Below are 17,151 nucleotides of genomic sequence, written 5' to 3' on the forward strand. Positions count from 1 at the left end.
TCTAATGGGTATAATGGTCATTACATTCTACAGGGGTGATTTGGGTATTTACAAAATATTTTTAAAGCTTAACGGACATAATTTGACGGAGTTATATTTTCTGTCAAATTTGTCAAAATAAAGGGGAGATATGTGGAATTTTTAAAAACAAAGGGGAGGGGAGTGGAATAAATGCAAACTACAGGGGAGGGGAATGGAAATTACTAATATGATCCCCCATGACCTGGTTGTAGTGAAACAAAACTCCTCAACTGAGTCAACTCACTTGGTTGCTCAGTTGTTAACTCACTGAGTTGGTGAATCGGTGAGGAGTTGAGTTTGCCTTTCTCCTTTGGTCGATCTGCATCAGAAACTGTATTATAATTCAACTATGACTCAAGACTTGAGCAAGACCCTAACTAATTGAAGAGAGAGTCAGAGGCATACCTACAAAGATGACTTACATCAGCACCAATCAGCCATTTTTAACTGTATCATTAAGCTGCCAAAAGGGGAGGGGGGGGTGAAGCATGAACCTGCATGCACAAGCAAGCAAACAAGCACACAAGGCTAACATGGCAGATCCATACTGTCCTGTGATGAAGGATCTGATATCGTTATCCATTTTATAAATACTATCGACAACTATTTAATACACTTCTACAGAAAATATGCTATAAATTGTGTTTCTACTTTTCTCCAACTTGGCTGGTTGATGCCCAAACCCATGTTTAAATTCAAAAAAATACAGGAAACAAACTGAACCTTAATAAAAATTGGTTAGTCTTTGACTAACAGCATACATGATAAGATCAATGACTTTCTTTTTGGGGGTTGGTGGGTGGTAGGGGGGATGGGGGAGGATCTCAAAGTGGGAAGGACTGCATTTACCGAAGTCAACAAAACCAAAACAAAAACAAACTAGGAAGCATATATGGCCATCAACAGTCTCGTCAAGGTAGCAATAGTTGAGATTTAATTTTTCAAGTGCTGCACTTCCTTGCAGATATGCACAAAAATCAGCAGAGGTTTGCCAAGGGAAAAGATATTTGAAGTTGGAAATAGTAGACAAAGAAGAGACCAGAACGTTCAGAACAAGACCACAGAAGGGGGGCAACTGCATCTGAGAATTCCCAGATCAACTGTTAATAAGATTACTCATTCACATCTCCACCCCAGTGACAAAAAATTACAAATCATCGGTAGCCTTCTAGACAACGACGTCATAATTGAACGATGCAATTCTGCTGTAATTATGAATTAAAAGTAATAATAAGAAATCAAAAAACATGAAGCACAAGTAGTGACACAACAATTGTCATTGGAAACTAGAGACATTGCAATGATGAAATAATTACTACAAAACTCAGAATGTAGTGAACATCTCTTTACAAAGTTTCTATTATCTTGATTAAACCAAATGTTCTTATTGTTCCCCTTGCACCACCACATTAATCTGGCTTTGAACAGTCAGACATAAGGGTGCCATGGATCTTGGACTCCACAATGCGAAAATCAAATGTCAATCTAATAGTGCTAAATCTAGTAGGAGAAAGAATGAGAGGAAGTGCTAGTTTTAGAAAAGGGGAATATGTGAAATAAGTGTTCATGTCCATTGTATATAGGTCAACTTTGGTTTTGGCATTTGTCTTTGAAGTTATAGTAAAGACAGATTTGTCAAAGGCTAACTTTGAACTGTCTGTTGGCCAATCTTTTGAATCATATTGATAGCTAAGCACTTCCTTCAGAGTTGAGGACAAGTATATTCTTTATTAGAAGACAAGTCTTTCTGAGTAATGCAAGAATATAGAAGAAAATAAGTCCAGATTAAAACAATTTGAACTAAAATTCTTTTCACAGGAAGCTTACAGATGAAACCCAAGATCTAGAAACAAACATCTTCAGATTGGTCTCAAAACGCTTAAGATGTAGGGACAAAATTGAGTAATATTATGTCACTGGAAAGGAGGCAATCATGATTGTAGCACACATATAGGGATTTGCCCTTTTTAGAATGAGCTTAGTTATGAAAAGAAGCAATCATCATCAATATTTCTTTTAATCTTTTCCATTTATAGTTGTCCCCTCCAACAACTTCTAACTTTGATGGATTTGAACGCCCTTTCGGCAAGTAATGTCTCTCAACATTCCACCAAATCATTGGTCAAAATGGAACTGGTTGGTATGGCTTGCAAACTTGAGACAGATAATATGACTAAAACAATTTGATCTGTGGCATTAACTAGAACAAGAAACAACAGCAGTGACAAAACAGAGGAAGAAAAGAATTACAACATTGAATTAAAACTACACGGAAAATATAAGTCATGAAACATAGCTAATTGATTCCTAGTACATGATTACCAAGAATTTCGCTCAAAACCAGTGCCCACGAACAGTGACCTAACCTTTTACTGAACAGCAACACACTTGTTGCCAAATGATACGCACAGAGAACCCAAAGATGTCAAGTGGAAAAGTTCAAAAGCTCAGATGAAGCTTTTATACATGTGCATACTGATCAAGTGGATGAACGGCAAGTGTTGATCCCATCTTTGCAGTCACTTGTCAGATCATTGAAAGTTTCGATCTGCTTTTTGCCCCGCAAGAACACCTCTGTGTCAACTGATACCCTCATGTAACCATCAAACTCAACTGGAACTCCATTGTTAAGTTTTGTGGTCTCCGCATACCACTCACTGTTCTCATCCCAGAGATCCTTATATTCGTCAAGGAAATGAATCGTATACTTGTCCTTCAGAGGATTGAAAAAAGATGTATCAGGTTCATCGGTGGCAATGTAAATATTCCTCCCATTTTCAATCTTGTCCTGTAGAGAAGGAATAAGTGCTTCTGGTGAAGTATCAGCTGCTAGATTAGGCCAGAGTTCCTTATTCTTTGCCTTCTCACCTCTCACGACATGGACGGAGTCAAAATCCCAATTCAACCTTGAGGCAATTCCAGATACAATGTCCATTAACCTTCTAGATTTCCAGATGAGGTGCCATGGTCGTTGGATAGCAGATTCAGTCTCTCCTTCACAAACTCTATACCAGTAATTATCTGGCTCCACGGATCCAAACTTCCGCATAATCAAAGTATCCTGTACCTCAGCAAGTTTCATTGGCGTGACCCTAAAATCCTCCACAAGGAAAAGACGCAAACCATCTTTGGTCTGCCATTTTCCCCAATCTAACCAGAACTGCTTCTGGTCCAGCACAGGTGCCGACTCCTTCAAATGCTCAAAATCAAAGTAAAACCTGAAATCCTTCCCCTCCTCATCCTGATGGGACGAAGTGTACATCGAATTTAAACAAATGGTCAAATCCATAATCAATGTGCGATTCAAATACTGAGCTTCACCCAAAGCACACAAGAAGCTCCAGAGGTAATGGTTCATGCTCTTGCACCTGTCGCCACCACCCGTATAAATCAAGTACTTGCCACGACCAAAAGAACTCTCAGACTCGACCACTGGAAGAGTATCATTCACAACTTCTCCAACCACAGGCAAAGTAGCCGGATTCTCCGCATGCTTCTTCGGAAGCTTCTCGAACCCAGGTTTCTGGTTCTTCTTCCTTTTCCTTGCATTCATACCAGAATGGTAATCCCCAATACCAACCACAGTGTAATTACAGTTCCCAGACCTAGAAATCGAGAACCTACGATAGTCCTTATACAAGGACGCAGTTTTTCCTTGGTTGGGTCTAAACCTCCATGCCATATCACAAGTGCTTTCATTTGATCCTTTCACAGGTTTCCCAAATCGGTAAAAGTGGATATCCTTAAAATGCTCTATAGCTGCTTTCATCAACAGATTAAAGATCTCCCTGTCTGTACAGTCAATGGGTTTATCGATGTCGCCCTCACAATCAGGTGGGTTTTCCCCGGCATTACCAGGAACGTCGGTGATGTTAATGAAAGTATCAAATACAGTTTGGTTAGAAGCAATAAAATCCTCACCAGTCTTGACGACGGTGTCATCGGATCTGAAAGTGGCATTTGAAGTTGAAGTGAGGAAGTTTGTGATTTTTGTTGTTGGACGGAACAAAGGGTCTTCAGGTTGGTAAGTCGCAGCAATAATGGTGAAGATTAAGACCCCAAGAACAAAAATTGCGAAACAGAGGTTTCCTATCAGAGCAAGAGCATTTTGACCTAAGTTTTCTGGCCGGAAACTTCCGGATCTGGACAGTGCAGAGCGATTAATCATCGTTTAGAACAGAAAACCTCGAAAAATCGGATTCTGAAGAACTATAGCAATCTTGGAAGAGAGATCCCAAGATAATTAAAGTTTAAATCAGGGAGCGACTGGTCGTACCTTTCATCAAGTAGAAATCAGCAGCAGCAGCAGCAGCAGCTCAGGATTTTCTTCGTATTTCCACAGATCAATAATCGAGATCTCTCTCACTTTATCTTCAGTGTGTGACCTGTGAAGTGTGAACAAGTGTGAGAAGCTTAGGAAAGGTCAGTACGTGACACCGACAAGGGCTAAAAAGGTAACTTGAGAATCATCTACGATACTGGACTGGTGGAGTATTAAATACATAAAGTCAATAAATAGATCTTGGTTTTCCCAAAAAGTAAATAAATAAATATACATCTTGATCAAGAAATTGAAATTGAACTTGTTTGAATATATCAATAGAAACAGGAAAATGATGATGGGTGAACCGAGGCTGGGTAAATCGCCGGCCTTTTGGGAGTTAGTGGCTCAATCAGTAAGGATTGAGAACTTGGGATAGGAGGGTCATGGGAAACATTTCCAAGGAAGGAAGATAGAGAGAGAGAGAGAGAGATAGTGTGTGTGTGTGGCTTGCTGGGCATAGTGCTTACATACCCAACTTTCCCCAATAATAATAAGGGATAGGGTTCTCTGCATGGTAATGTGGCCCTTGCGCTAGTGCAGAGATCTATCACATTGTATAAAGGAGTAACAATAGGATCATGACAATCATTTCACCTCCATTTTGTGTGGGTGCAAGCACCATGTTGTCAGGTAAGTTTATTTTTCTTAAAAATAGTAAAATAATGATAAGCGAGAATAGATTTTCTACCTGGCAGTATGACCTTGCACTAGCATGAAGGCCAATTGCAGAGTGTAGAGCATGAACATTGGTGAGATTTTTGCATTCATGGGGTATTGGATAGTCATTTTAGTGAACGGATCAGGTTCACGTATGAGAATGTTCTCGTACACACCTGATCCGTGGATATAGAATCTATTAAATGAAGAGAGAGAAAATTAATTATATATCCACAAATCAAGACCATTCTCATACATTCTCGTACATGAACCTGATCAGCTCTCGTCATTTTACCCCCCTTATGTCTAGGCAAGTGCCATGGTGCCAGAAAAATTCCTTTTACCTAATAATAATAATAATAATAATAATAATAATAATAAGAATAAAAGAAAAAAAAAAACCTAAAAGGCAGAGCAACGACTATGTCTAAATATAGAAGCGGGTGAAAAAATAACCACCCTACCCTCATATCTTAATATCACGTGCAGCAATGGCTAAAAAGAAGGATAAATTGGTAATTTTGAATTATATTTTATAAATACTTCCAATCTTCCATGTTTCACCATTTTCCCTCCAAAGAAACACCCTGAGATGTGAAACTGTTCGTGAAAAATCAGCCAAGAAAATCCAACAGCGCGCTTTAATCAACCAAGGAAATTCATTAAAATCTGATTCGAGTTTTGGAGTTCGAATATTCCTTTATTCATGAACTGATTTCGCTTCAAGGGTTTCCGAATTCGGTCAGGGTTAGGGTTGGGGCTTCAGTAGAGATGGATGTCGAGTGAATCGCAGAGAAGATTTGCAGCTCTTTGGGGGAACTGGTGATTTTGGAAGACTTGGATTCTCAATGGAAGCCAGCCGTCTGCTCTGCTTTTGAGAAGGAGAGGCTCTATTTTCTTAACAGGTATTCTCGCTATCTTCGCCCTTTCTCTTTGCCGAATTTTGAGTTCTTTTGACATCTGTAATTTCCCCTTCTGCATATCCGATCATTGTGTTCTTCTTGCTTCCGCCCTTCAAGTGCATGAACGGAGTTAAAGGCTACACAATGATCGGAGAGACGTCGGAGTTGCAGTGGTGGAGATGAATAGACTTCACAGCTAGCAGTCGTAATTTTCTCTTCCATTTGTTGTTCTTTGATTATTGGCCGTCGTAATATTCACTTAGAATTCGAACGTTTTAAGCCGAACCAGTTGAAATTTTTGAGTTTTCTTTTGAACTTTTTTTTTTATGAGAAATGAATGATACTCTGCGAACTGTATTCTGGGAGAGTGATTAACGTGCAAGGGAATCAGTTTTGATTATAAAATTCTAATTATTGCTTCTTTTAGGCTTGGTTGATATATGAGAGGCTATATTAAGATTAGTCTCTCACTTCATTTTTCTAAGGCTTTTGGTATGCTACATTTGTAGTTTAATAGAGAAGTAGCACAGAACTGTACGAAAAGCAAATTTTTTAGCTAAGAATTTACAGGAGCTATGGTAAATGCTCAACAAAAAGAAATAAGCTAAAGTAAAGAAGTCTACTTGGTTTTTGCATCTGTACTGTTACTTTTTGGTTTGTGGATGTTCTAGTAAGTGCAGATATATTGTATCGACAATTTCACTCTCATAAGTCAATCCATTGGTATGTATCATGTAATTCTTGGCATTACTACTAATGGGGTTGGTAGCCTAGTGGTGAAAATGTCCTCAACTCATCACCGCTCGAGTCGGCTGGGTGTGGGCTCGAGTCTTAGCATGTCCACTATCACCCATTGATCGCCTAGAAGTGCTGCTTGCCATACGGGGACTTGTCCTGGGGCTATTATCACTATCATGGAACACCCTTTTTCATTACTTAAAAAAAAAAAAAAAAAAAAAAAAAAAAAAAATCTTGGCATTAGTTTTCACAACAGAGTTTAAGCAGTATATTAACTTATGGTATTTTTTCTTTTTTAATGTTTTTTTTTTCCTTTGCTCTTCACCCTATCCTGAATGAGTTTTTATAATTTCATTGCAAGCGAAACTAGAGGTATTCTTCTGTTCAAATTTATATTGCATATGCTGTATTTACTAGAGTTATCATGCAAGATTGTAGCCTATTAGTTAGTTCATTCTTGGAGAATTTGTAAAGTGATTCAAATTAAAGTTGTGGTATTCTAGTTTTGTAATTACAGCATCCAAGGGATCACACTTGACATGCACATGAATGTTAGAACTGATAGTGTTTTTTTTTTTTTGGTTAACTGTGAGGAAAATATAAAAACTTACCATCCGGCCTGATTTGTTTGGAGGTGGTGCCATCTGTAGGTTGGAAATCCTTATCACTTAATAAGGGAGCTCATCCGAGGCACCAAATCTATTGTTGAAGCAGGAAATTTATGATCTTTTGTAGATTTTGTAAGTATACAAGTAATCACTGGCTCTATTGTTAAATATGTAGTATATAGCATATGGGTTTTTGATCCCTTCTCTCTACTTCGATGAAACTGCTTTATTAAAAAGGTGGGGTGGGGGAGGGAAAATAAAGATGATGTTGGGTGGGTGCAGGATTCTCTTGAGTAAAATTAACAAATGATTCTGTGTTTATTTTAGGGTGGACCTTGGCGCAACAGTAAAGTTGTTCCATTGCTATTTGGTAGTAGCTAGTTCAAGTTGGAAACAACCTCTATGCGAAGTGGGGCTAAAGCTGCATACATTATGACACTCCCCATAGTGGTGGGAGCTTTGTGCACTAGGTACATGCTTTTTTTTTTCTTCTTTAAATTTTGTGGCCTTTTGATTACTGATCATTGTGTTATTGTAATTTGGATTTCACCATCACTACTAGGGGTGTCAATTGGGCCGTTCAGTTTGGTTTCTGTAGGGTTGAATCGGTTTCGGTCTAGGAATGAGGGAGACCAAAACCAATCTGTTAAGGAACTTCGTTTTTGGTCGGTTTTCAATTTCGGTCTGGTTTGGTTTCGATTTATTTCGATTTTTCAATATCAGGTTAATACTAGTTTAGATGGATTTATTATTAAGCTTTAACCATAATGAAATCTTACATTCACAACTTATAGTGACAAGATTTGACGAAAAAAACACTTTAAATTTATGATTAAATCATGATTTATTATTGTAAAGGAACTAATATTGAAACCAATGGATAACAAATTACTAAAAAGATAATTAACGTTGAAATCATAAAATGAACCCTATTATCCCCAATCATTCCTTCAACTATCCAACTAGTTTTGTATAGTGAACAAGGAAATCAATGGAAGCATTATTACAATTTACAAATCAATTTATCTATTTATAACCTAATATTTAATGATTTGTAACAATTCCCCATACAATAAAAAAAAAATTTCACTAATATTGTGAAAAATGGATAGTCAATTCACCAATTTATAATCTCATAATCATTTTTTTTTATCAGTTTCATTCAGTTTGATTTTTGGTTGGTTCGGTTTGGACCGGTTTTCAGTTGGTCTCTGTAGAAACGCAACCCTAAAACGATGTAGAAGATAATGGAAAAAACAAACAAATAATGCATATGGATTTTACGAGGTTCGGCTAGGTTGCCTACGTCCTTAGTGAGATGAGATCTTGCTTCACTATCAATGGAGAATAGGGTTACAGCGCTCGTCCTCACACCTCTCAGTATTGCTTGCATTATAGAGAAAGAAGCCCTCGCTACAAATATATAGCAAAAAAACCCTAATCCGGAAAGTACACAGTTGCCCTCAAATAAAAAATTCGAGAGGGGTTTTGCCCCCCTACACCCCTTGCTATGTAGGGGGGCCTCCTGCCTCCCTTGCAATCCCATGGCCCGCTAACCGGTTAGCGGGACTGCCATCCTGCCTGTTTAGGTGCTGCACCAGTATTCCCTGGATTAAACTGCGACGGAATACAAGACATCATACACCAACAGGTCTCAACATAACTCAGGCCAAAACCAATCTAATAAGGATTGGTTTGGTTCAGTTCAGGGTTTTATCTGTTGATTTCGGTCAATTTTATTGGTTCGGACTAGGTTTTGACCCCTAATTGCTACCTTATAAACTAGCTAAAGATGTCCAATTGTGAAAAGTTTACTGAGTGCCGGGGTTGTGTGGACTCTATGACCTTTCCACTGTAATTCAAGTGAATATCCGATAATAGTCATTTGATATAGCTACTAAAATGTCTAGGACACATCTTCATTCTACATTCATTTACGTGACTAAAAACAAGAATAATCATTTATGAAGCAACAGTGCATCAGGTGTCCATGCATTTTGAATGTTGCAAAATATATTAATTAGATTAGGTTTTTTGTTTCTTAGAAATAATTTTACTTGGACTGTTTATTTGAGCAACACATATATAATAGTTGATATTGCTACAAAATACACTAGGTATGTAAATACGAGTTAATTCTTAGCTTAATTTCCAGTATTTTGATTAAACTCTTACATTTAGGTATTAACTTAATTGAAATAATCATACATATCTAATCATTTTGGAAAAGGGTGAAAAAGAGAAACGCTAATGGTGTGTATTTATAGTTTTGGACTAGGTTATTAATCCTTTTAATGTTTTTTGTTGCAAACCAGAATTTAAGTAATCAAACCAAAAGAAACTAAAATAAAGAGAGAGAGGAAGACTGTTGTGTCGGTGGCAGCCGCCTGCGATATGTGTGTGTGTGTCTCCAAAATAAGAGGGTAAGTTATGGGATAGAATACTCCTAACCTACTTATTACAATAAGTAAAAAGACAATAAACCTAATAGGGCAGAATACAAAGCTTGATAGGACATAATTGCCCTTAGAGCTTTAAAAGTTTAAAATGTTGTTCAGGCCTTCTGAATGATCCGATCTCCCAATCTGATGGTCTGACCTAGAATCTTGATTGGAAATCATGGACGATTTGATATTTTTGTAATTTTGTTGTTAGACCCTGATCCACACTGTCCAATGATCTGTGGAAAGCAGTGACTACTTACTGATTCACTTAATTTTAGCTGAACTTGATGCCATTCAAAAGAACAAGAAGGTCAGCAGCAAAGCAGGCCATTGGACTGTACCAAGAATGGACCAATATGTTTAATTTTAGTGTTGGGTCCAATGAGTTAGTATGGGTCATGGGTTTTCTTTTTTAACTATTGCAATGAGCCCATCTAAGCCCAAATATGGGTGTTGTGAGGTCTACACCAATTAGATGTTAGTTTCTATTTTGGTTGTTACTTTCATAGTCCTTCTAGAGGGGCTGCACTGGTGTCCTACATTCCAGCCATAGTATCTATTTGTAATGTTCTAGATGGTTTCTATTTTGTTGAGAGATTTAAGTTGCAAGGGCTTCCTCCTACCATACGTAGGGTTCTTCTATTATTGTGATTTTTATGGTAGTTATAAAGAAAAGGATAGGGGCCATAAACCTCCCCTACGATTTGAGTATTGAGAAATTGGCTTTTGCCTCTTTAGGTCAGTGGTGAAGCTGTCCTTGGATTTGGTGATACAGCTCCAGCTCCAGCTCCAGCTCCAGCCCACAGCCTCCTATTTCCTTATTCCATTTCTGTCTAATTAAACTCAAAGGAGAGAGGTGGGCTATAAAGAGAACACCTATGAAGCAATGACGGAAGGTCTGGTCATATTATTCTGGAACTGATGTCGGGTCATGACAGTTAACTGTATCATTGTTCTAGAATGATCTTCTTGATCTGCTAAAATGGTATCATTTAATGACTAAGATCTTCCCTGATCTATACGTAAGTTGGAAAAGGTCTGTAATTTTATTTCAGGAGTTCCCTTGTCATTCATGGCTAGGCACAAATGAAGGCACTGGTGGACAAGGTGATCAGAGAATCTGCTAACCAGCTTAGTGCAAACCAGTCCCAAAATAGAAGAACTAGAACTGAATAGCAGAACCAGAATCACCAAAATTTGGAAACATAACAACTTAAAACGATGAAAAACCTTGAGACATAAAGGTAGTTCTAATTTTCTGGTCAAGTGCTAATCTCTAATCTGAAGTTCTGAACCAGTAGAACAGTGATGCATAATATCTCTGAAAACAGAGCTCTAGATTAGTCTCTGCAGAAAAGTCCTCGTTGTACTAGGAAACAGATTACAGATTGGAACTTGAATGTCCGATAAAAATTCTTTGTAGAACACATCAGAAATCGAAATTGCAGATTATTTGAAACTTGTATGCAAAATTTTAGATAAATCTGAACAGTATTATGTGAGATGCTGAACTTGGGTGACAACAGGAGTGCCACAGGTATGTTCAAAGTAGAGAAATCGGACCTGTTTTGTTTGATGATTTTTGATATAAGAGTAGTAAGAATAGAACAGGCAAGAAATCCAGCTGAAGCCCCCCTTGGAACTTGCCAAGCTTAACTGAGAAATCCACTCAGGTTGCACTGAATTCACAGTAGCTATGAAGAGAAAACTGGATCATAATTCAACATGGGGGAACGATTATGCTTTTACATCTATTTATAACCTCTAGATGGGACTCGTTCACTGACTGACATGGACTTGACCAGAACCCATTCTCAAGTTAAGATGGTAAACCCAAAACCAAGACTGACTCGGATAGGTATCCCCAGCTTAAGAGACTCCTATACCAACTAGGACACTACAAAATACACAAAAATCAAACTGGAAAACACTGACTCAAATCCAGCCATGACTATGGGACAGGATTAAAAATCAGAAATAAAAATGCTCCTAAGACTGACCTCACTACCACAGTTGTAGTTGGACTCCTAACTTCACAAGGTATTGCCATTGCAAGCTAATTCCTCCTGTCTGCCTTATATCTGAATCACAGCTTGCTCTTGGCATTGGGTTGGGGGGTTGGGGGGGGGGGGGGGGGAATCCAGGTCAGTTCTAGGACATTTGGCTGCCTTCATAACCTTACTTCAAATGGATTCTTGAAGCCCTCACATGTAACCCTATTACTATTGTTGTTTGCTCAATTGAAAAGTGTTCAATCAATCCATTAAAAGAAGCTGAGATTGAAGTCTTCATCCATCCTTGCGCACTGCCTGTTGGTCTCCCACTATAGCAAGGTTCATGACCCTTTTAACTCTAGTCCTGCCTGTTTGGAAATGCTTTTGCTACTTGGGAGTGTTACTTGATAATTGGGCACAAGAAGTGTTTTTTACTCCCGAAAGAAGTAGAGATGCGTTTGGAAGGCATTTTAATACAAGCAGTTATATAATGCCTAATTTCAATATTGTAGGGTAAATTAGGGGTGAAACAGGGCTGGGTTGGGCTGGGCCCAACCTAACCCTGTCGGGTTCATGTTCAAGCCCAACCTTGTTGGGTTCATATCAACCCAACTCGGTAATTGACCTTATCAGGGCCGGGCAGGGTCGGGTTGGGCTAGGTTGGGTTGTCCTTGGCTTCTGGGATGGTTAGTTAGATTAACCTTGATTGACTTATTATTGCCATTCATATTTTATACATTAAAAAATTATAGAAAATTAAAATACCAATAGCAGCTCTAAATTCTAATATAAAAATTCAAGGTTAAATTTATTGCCGAGTTGGGTTGGGTTGGGTTGAGCCTGGCTAAGGCCTCAACCCGAGCCCGACCCAACCTTGACCTAGGGTTGGGGTGTTTCAACCCTAACCCACCCTCAGGATAAAAAAACTTGACCCAAGCCCTGTTAGGGCTTAAGGCAGGCCAAGATGGGTCCGGGTTGCCAAAGCCAACTTACTTTTACCCCTAGTTTAAGTAAGGGTTATCATGGCATTATATGTAAAGAGTATTATTTTTTTAACATATTAAGTTCTAATTACTTCATGATTGCTATATAATTAATGAGGCTTAACAAAATGAGAAGCCATATGATTTCCGCAAAAGGCAGTGCAACAACAACGAAGCTTAGCCTTATCCCAACTACATGGGGTCGGCTACATGGATCCGCAAGTATATGAAAAAAAAAAACTCTCTTTGGGGCATCCCACTCACGACCCGTCTGCAACTCGAATCTTAGCCTTCTAGGAAGCTCTGTTAGATGTCATACTTGGGTGAAGACTTAACGTTTGCATGTCTCTACTAATTAACTCATCAATGGTCAATTTTGGCCCGCCCCTAGCCCTTTTAGTTCCATTTATCTGCATCTAGTCACTCTTCTGTATTGGGGCATCCAAGGGCTTCCTTTGGACATGCCCAAACCATCGTAGCCGACATTTTCTGAGCTTATCCTGGATAGGGGCAACTCTTAAATCCGATCAAACTTTGTCATTTTTTATTCATCTCTCGGGGTTTTGCCGCACATCCATCTCAACATCCTCATCTCAGTCACACTCAATTTATCTATGTTATGCTTCTTGACAGGCCAACATTCTGCACCATACATCATAGCTGGTCTTATGGCGGTCCTGTAGAATTTTCCTTTAAGCTTTAGAGGAATACGTTGATCACATAACACTCCAGACTCCTCTCTCCATTTCATCCATCCTACTTTAATTCTGTGGGAAATATCATTATCAATCTTACCTTATTTGTTTAATGTAGAACCCAAATATCTGAAGCAATCATTCTGCGGGATCTCTCTCCCCTCAATTTTCACTTCCTCGCTATCAATCCTCGATCTACTGAAGTTACACCTCATATATTCCGTCTTCGTTCTATTTATCTTAAGACCTCTCGATTCCAAAGTATGTTACCATAGTTCCAACTTATTATTAATCTGTCACTGTTTCACCGACCAGAACAATATTATCTGCAAAAAGCATAAACCACAGGACCTCTCCTTGAATATTCTTGGTTAAGTCATCCATGACAAATGTAAATAGGTAGGGGCTCAATGTGCGGATCCTTGATGTAACTCGATATTAATTGGGAACTCAACACTTTGACCTCTCACAGATCTTACACTAGTGTCTTTAATAATATTCACATATTTACTTGACACTTCATTCTTCTCTAAAACCTGCCAGATTAAATCTCTAGGAACCCTGTAGTAGGCCTTTTCTAGGTCGGAGAAAAAAATTGAGGTTAACCCCATTTATGTTCCCTTGCATTCGCGAGTCAAAATGTTGTAGGAAAGTGAAAAATCGATGTCAAAATGCTTCACAATTTCACTCTCAATTCCGGTTCACTTTGTCTGAGTAGAAGATGAACCGGTTTTGCCAAAAATCTTTCACATTTTTTTTTTTTCACTCCTGTGGAATAAAAACTAAACGGACTGTAAGCTGGAGATCTAAGAAACCAGGCTCACAAGTTATTTGCATAATCTTGATACATATTCATTTGTTTTGTACAAAGTATGGTCATGAACCTGGACGTGAACTCAATTGGAAACAGCCAGTGCCCAGTTCCTTTATGGTTGGTCCAACCAATCTAAAAATTCGACAGAAAACTTCTCTAATTCATTGGAGGTGCTTCAATGTATTCCCAATCACTCGTCTTCCCTCTTTCTATAAACTGAAGTGTTCTAGTGCGTTAAGGAATTCAACTGCATGGTTCGAAATTAGTATGATACTCGGATCAAGATTTTGACGACTGATAAAGGTCTTTGCTCTACAGGTTATCCAATTATTTGGAAAAGGATTTGTTCTGAAATGTTATAGAACGTCGAGTTGTCTTTCCAACACGTTTAGTCACCTCGATCACACTCCAATGAGGGAGGAATTATATGAAAAAGATCCTCCCCAGAGTGTTGGGCACTCAACTGTGGCATGAGACGGCTTGGAAGACCTTGGGGCCTGTGCCATGTGTTGTGTTGCATGTAATTATTATACTTTTCTTTTGTTTGAATCATTTCAATGGAAGTACTGGAAGAGGTCACATGAAGTAGAAAGAGGGAATGGGACATAGAGAGGCCTGGCCACGAGGATCTTCAAATCCATCTTCAAATGCCTCTTGGAGTTGGAAGTCTATTATTGGAGCAAGAGGTTTACTTTTGAAGAATCTGTTCATCTAGGTGTAGTTTGGGACACAATGTGGTCCGAATGCCCTTACCCTCTCCCTCGTAAGGGCATTGTTTCTAGTTTGGAATTGGTGTTGCTCATCAGGAGTTGCTGAATCACTAGCTGTCCTTTATGCTCTTATTATGGCTTTGTGTTTGGTGGTTCCAAATGTATGGATTGAGAGCGATAATCTTATGATCAATAATATTTTGAATCATTGCTCTTCCATGTTGAATCATTCCAAGCGACTTGATCCTGACACTTGTTCTTTATGAAATAATACCATAGACAACCAGTGAAGGGGTTATTGGCTATGGAGAAAGTTTTTCTACACTTAGTATAGAGGATAATTCATACACTATCCTTGGGTTCACAAACCCCTATAGTGTTTTAATCTTCCCGGAATACCCTTCTAAAAACCCAAATTCAAAATTTAAAGGAATCTTTTGACATTGAAAGGATTGTTTTACCGCTTAAAAGGAATCTTTTTCCATCTTAGATTCCTCATAAAACATCAAACAAGTCGGGTTAAATCTGGGTTGAATGGGTCAAACTAAAACTTTTTTAAAGAAATCTTAATAAAATCAAAACTTTTAAACAGTAAAGAGTGATTCTAACTGCATTGGAAATATAAATCCATGTACTATCCAAGAGTGTAAAAATAAGGTAACAAGTTGGACCAAAGTTATTTTTGAAAGTCCATTTGAAAGTAGATCCCACAGAGGCTAGATATAGAATCTTATGTAAAACAAGCAAAGAAACTCATTTTCAAACGTTTCGGTTAGTTTCCAAGGCCCACATCACTCGAACATTTTGAGATGGTTCAAATTATTATCAGGGAGTTACGATAGACCTCCAAAGCTATAAAATAAACCTATACGTTATCTAAAAAAATATGTACATCATCACTATTCATGTCTCTAGGTGACAAAATCAGGTGTCTACACCAAGTAATATGGGACGGTTCTTATTACGAATACAATGACACAAATTGTTTCACCCAAACTGATCAATTCATGAACCCATCTAGTCAATCCCTGCATGGTTCTGATATATTAATCCTCCAATGATTCAGATGTTCCCAATTATTCAAAGTTAAGGCAAGATATGAACGGATAAAGACACTATATCCAATCCAGTTGACTGTAGCTTAGCCTTATATATGACTAATAATTTGTATTATTCAGAGTTGTTTTGCTATTGGTCATGCGATAGAACAATAAAATCCTATATTGTGATGATCTATTTCATGCCACAACTTTTCTTTGTCATAAAAAAGTGAAAGAAAAAATATTAAAAATTAATATTATTTTAACTTATCAATAAAAACATAAGGTGTATTCCTTAAGGTTTCTTGCTTTGTTTCATATCATTTAAGACAATGCTTGTTCTTATATGATTATTTTCTATTATCTCTTTTAATAATTTTTGACTACCATCTGTTTGTATTAGGGTGTATGTATAATTGTATATTGCAAAATTAGGTATTCTTGTATGATCCGATAGACAAGAATAAGTTCATGTATTACATGGACTCTGGAAGGCTTTGGCCTTCGTCTCTTTTGCCCTTTTTTGTGACCAGTTTTGTATGTTAGTGCGGGGGCTTTACCCTATTTGAGAAGAAGATATTCCAGAGCCATAGCCATTCCGTGTAAGCTGAAATACAGGATTTAATGATTCCTAAGAATGGATTTATCCTTTTAACTTTAACTTAACTATTCGGTTTGATCATTTGAGTTGGAAATGGTAATAAAGATAATAACGCATGGCAAAACAATTTTTTTTTTTTTTTGGGAAAATGACTTTTGCTTAATACTTGTTTATATTATTTTCTTTAAAATAAAAAATAAAAAAAGCTAATATCATAATATTGACTTTGTTGTTCTTCTTCTCCTCCTCCTCTTATTATTTCTTTATTTTTATTTATTTATTTTATTAAATATTAATGGGAAACTCTTTAATTTTAGAATAATGTCAAGACATCAAACTATTTTCAACTAACTAAATTTCCTGAAAATATTTCTATAAATAAAAAAATTTGCAACTTGTGGAATGAGTCATACTAGCTAAAACTTGATGAGTTCCTTTAATCAATTTGTACTCTTTTATTAGAAAAGGAAGGGTTGCAACTTGCAATTGACCTCTTCTTATTTGTGTTAATAAACATTAACATCTGCGAGTTTATAATGAGATGAATTAACTCCACACATCACCCAATATCTTGAGTTGATGGATGTCGACGCAACAACCATTAGAAACAGGTTCAATTC

At 37.6% G+C, this 17,151-nt stretch overlaps 1 protein-coding gene and 1 long non-coding RNA gene across 3 annotated transcripts; one reads left to right on the forward strand and one right to left on the reverse strand.

Moving 5' to 3' along the window:
• Positions 1-2,191: 2,191 nt before the first annotated feature.
• Positions 2,192-4,421, reverse strand: LOC122077091. Its single transcript, XM_042642876.1, has one exon. It carries the CDS (start codon positions 4,187-4,189, stop codon positions 2,501-2,503), a length of 1,689 nt encoding a protein of 562 aa, XP_042498810.1. The 5' UTR covers positions 4,190-4,421; the 3' UTR covers positions 2,192-2,500.
• Positions 4,422-5,586: 1,165 nt separating this feature from the next.
• Positions 5,587-15,107, forward strand: LOC122076113. 2 transcript variants are annotated; one of them, XR_006139435.1, is made up of 4 exons: positions 5,587-5,907; positions 7,293-7,382; positions 7,578-7,720; positions 14,499-15,107. It is a non-coding gene; the product is annotated as an uncharacterized LOC122076113 (long non-coding RNA). The 2 variants fall into 2 exon arrangements; XR_006139436.1 differs by lacking the exon at positions 14,499-15,107 and adding an exon at positions 10,433-10,697.
• Positions 15,108-17,151: the final 2,044 nt, after the last annotated feature.

The sequence above is a fragment of the Macadamia integrifolia genome, chromosome 4 (genome assembly GCF_013358625.1).
Source record: "Macadamia integrifolia cultivar HAES 741 chromosome 4, SCU_Mint_v3, whole genome shotgun sequence".
Taxonomy (NCBI): Eukaryota; Viridiplantae; Streptophyta; class Magnoliopsida; order Proteales; family Proteaceae; genus Macadamia; species Macadamia integrifolia.

Bases quoted from the DNA above. Each gene is read 5' to 3' on its own strand.
- LOC122077091 (XM_042642876.1), bottom strand. From the start codon at position 4,189: ATGATTAATCGCTCTGCACTGTCCAGATCCGGAAGTTTCCGGCCAGAA.